This window comes from Condylura cristata, unplaced genomic scaffold (genome assembly GCF_000260355.1).
Source record: "Condylura cristata isolate star-nosed mole 26May11 unplaced genomic scaffold, ConCri1.0 scaffold00041, whole genome shotgun sequence".
NCBI classification, from domain to species: Eukaryota; Metazoa; Chordata; class Mammalia; order Eulipotyphla; family Talpidae; genus Condylura; species Condylura cristata.
Genome location: NW_004567142.1, coordinates 7,099,617 through 7,102,708, shown reverse-complemented (window position 1 = coordinate 7,102,708; position 3,092 = coordinate 7,099,617). Strand labels below are relative to the sequence as shown.

General features: G+C 73.4%; 2 protein-coding genes across 2 annotated transcripts in view; one reads left to right on the top strand and one right to left on the bottom strand.

Moving 5' to 3' along the window:
• ZNF784 (zinc finger protein 784) overlaps window positions 1–1,110 on the top strand; it is a 5,769-nt gene extending 4,659 nt beyond the window's left edge. The window contains exon 6 of the mRNA XM_012733565.1: window positions 5–1,110. Coding sequence (XP_012589019.1) covers window positions 5–313 — 309 coding nt within the window. The 3' untranslated portion in view covers window positions 314–1,110. The remainder of the gene's footprint in view (window positions 1–4) is intronic.
• A 1,182-nt stretch (window positions 1,111–2,292) lies between these two features.
• Window positions 2,293–3,092, bottom strand: part of ZNF865 (zinc finger protein 865) — a 4,079-nt gene continuing 3,279 nt past the window's right edge. Inside the window, exon 2 of the mRNA XM_004694108.1 lies at window positions 2,293–3,090. Coding sequence (XP_004694165.1) covers window positions 2,293–3,090 — 798 coding nt within the window. The remainder of the gene's footprint in view (window positions 3,091–3,092) is intronic.

Genomic DNA, 3,092 nt, shown 5'->3' with positions numbered 1-3,092 from the left:
CAAGCCGTTCCGCCGCTCGTCCGACATGCGCGACCACGAGCGCGTGCACACGGGCGAGCGGCCCTACCACTGCGGCGTGTGCGGCAAGGGCTTCACCCAGTCCTCGGTGCTGAGCGGCCACGCGCGCATCCACACGGGCGAGCGCCCCTTCCGCTGCGCGCTCTGCGCCCGCACCTTCAACAACTCCTCCAACTTCCGCAAGCACCAGCGCACCCACTTCCACGGGCCGGGGCCGGGCCTGGGCGCGGCGACGGCCGAGGGGTCCGGCGCGGGGCACTCTCTGCAAGAGGGGCGCGGGGGCGCGGACCAGTAGACTGGGGGGGCGGAGCTGGGGCGGCAGGCCGCTGGGGGTGGGGTGGGCGCGGGCAGGAGAGGGGAGGGTGCGGACGGAGTCGCGCAAAGGGCCAGGCTGCTTCACAGACCCGCACGCGGACTCAGGAGAGGCGCCGGCCAGCACTGCGGATGCCCAGCCAACGCGCCTCCTTGTGCGAGATGGGGGTGCGGGGAGGCTGAGCCAGGGCAGTCAGGGCCCCGAGTCCACCGGCAGAAGGCGGGGCGCACGGGGCTGGAGCCGTGCCTACCTCACTGGCTTGCACTGGACCTGGGGCGACCCTCCCCCCAGGCAGAAGCGGCTTGCGGGTGCCCGGTCAGGACCAGCCGGCACCCCTGGCAGCAGAGGGCGCTCGCAGCCACCTCGCCGCCACAGCGCAGAGACGCCTCATCGCGGGATCCTCTCCAAGCACAGCTCCTGCCCCCAAGGCGAACCTCCGAGAGCACCCAGACTCCCCAAGGGGCACTTGGACACGCGACCGCCCTGGCCCGGTCTGCCCAGGATCCTCCCCCACGCCCAGTGTGGCTGCTCCTGTCCCCAGGGGCTGGGCGGGCACCGTGGAGCCCACCTGCGGCTCAGTGAGAGCCGGGTGACTGTTGGGGTGAGGACTGGGGGCGCCTCCGGCATGCCATTAAAGCACCTCCTGAAGGGCTCTCTGTCGCCTTGCATTGGGGTGTCTGCGGGCAGGGCCACAGTGCCCTGACTGCCCGCCCCAGGGGCGGCCCCTGTCCAGGGGGGCAGGGTGCGTGTCGGTATGCCAACTGGGGAGTCGCACCTGGGTGCCACCGTCACCACTGGCCCACGGACACTTACAGGCAGCAGTGCCCGGTCACGTGGGCACCCCGCCAGGCCCCACCGGTGCAGGAGCTGCACCGCACCCTCCTCAGACCACCAGGTCGTGGCCCAGGGACCCCACTGGCACAGGGCACCCCTCCGCCTCGCGGCCGGGTGGCTTTGAAAAGCGAGCAGACACGGGCGCCGGGGGACCGGAGGTCCCCGGCAGGCGCGGCATGGGCACACGGCTGGGGAGGGGCGCGGGCACAAGTGGGTTGCCCCACCGCCCGCGACGTCCCCTCACCTCGCGTTCTCAAACGTTCGCAGCTAGGTCAAACCTAGAAAACCAAGATGAGGCGGAGTAAAAGGCATCCGGCCGGGACCAGCCTGGCAGCTGGGGGCCCCAGTCTGGCTCCCGGAGCGGCTGCACTCGAGGCCCTCGAGCCAGCCTCCTTCGCCCCAAACGCTGGGTGGGCTGGAGCTGGCGGCCAGGTCCCCACGGGCTCCGGGGCTGTTCCTGCTCGGGCCACACCCGCCCCGGGGCGCCCCTTCACCCCGGGGCCCAGGCTGGCGAGTCCCCGCTGCCCGCAGGGGAGGGGCCTCCGGCGGGTGACTCGGCTCCTGGCCACGGGCACTGCCGCCGAGGTCGGCTGGGGTGGCCACGCACATGTGAGGGGGCCCCCACCTGCACCGGGCAGCCCGTCCCCCGGTGGAGGCTCCCCGGGGGCGACGACAGGACACACAGCGGCTGCCCGCGCCGTACCCAGGCCAAAGCCGGGGCGGTGAGCGGGCCTGATGTCGGAAGGGGCAGTCTGCCCCCTGGGCGGCCCTGGCCCCGGGCGGGGTGTCGAGGGAGGACTCCAGTGGGAGGAGCCGGCGGCCGAGCCGGACGCCCTGGGCAGGGGGTCTCCGGGACCGGCCTGCAACCCCAGCACTGGCTGCTGGGGGCCTGGGGTTCAGGGAGCTCGAAGGCAGCCAAGCTCCCCCGCGCGGCACCACCCCGCTGCAGCCCACGCTCCCTGGGGTGCAAGAAGGGGCTCGGGCCTGGCGATAAGATTTATTATTCTCTGCTCTGTACAAGCCGCGTCGCTCCCGCCCCCACCCCACCCCCCAAGAGCGCCCCCCACCGGCTCACTCTGCCGACCTGGAGGCCAGGGCGGCGGGAGGCCGGCCGGGAGCGGCGGCCCTCAGGCATCCTTGCCGGCCAGGCTGCCCCCCCCCGCGGCGCCCTCGGCCTTGTGGGCCAGGCGGTGCTTCTTGAGCCCGTAGGTGTTGGCAAAGCCCTCGCCGCAGGAGGAGCAGCGGAAGGGCCGGCCGCCCTGGTGCGCCGCCAGGTGCTTCCGGAAGTAGCCGGGGTCCTTGAAGGCCTTGAGGCAGGCGGGGCAGCGCAGCTCGGGCCGCGGCGGCTCGTGGGCGCGCTGGTGGCGCAGCACGGAGCTCAGGTAGAAGAAGCCCTTGCCGCAGTGCTCGCAGCGGTAGGCGCGCTCGCCCAGGTGCAGCCGCTGGTGCTCCAGCAGGTTGGAGCGGTAGCGGAAGGTCTTGCCGCAGGCGCCGCAGCGCTGGGGCCGGGCCACGGCGTGCAGGCGCCGGTGCTCCGCCAGGCTGGACGACTGCGCGAAGCGCTTGGCGCACACGCCGCACTTGAAGGCGCGCTCGCCGGTGTGCACCACGCGGTGCTGCCGCAGGTACCAGGAGCGCAGGAAGCCGCGGCCGCACACGCCGCACCGGTAGGGCCGCTGCTCCGTGTGGCAGCGCTGGTGGCGCATGAGCAGCGCCGCCTCCCAGAAGCGCTTGCCGCACACCGGGCAGCGGAAGCCCCGCTTCTGCCGGTGGCTGCGGCGGTGCAGCAGCAGGTCGTAGGCGCCCGCGAAGCTCTGGCCGCACAGGCCGCAGCCCAGGGTCCGCCGCACCAGGTGCACGTACTTGTGCGTCACCAGCCCCAGGAAGTGCTTGAAGCTCTGGCCGCAGGTGGCGCAGCTGAAGCGCT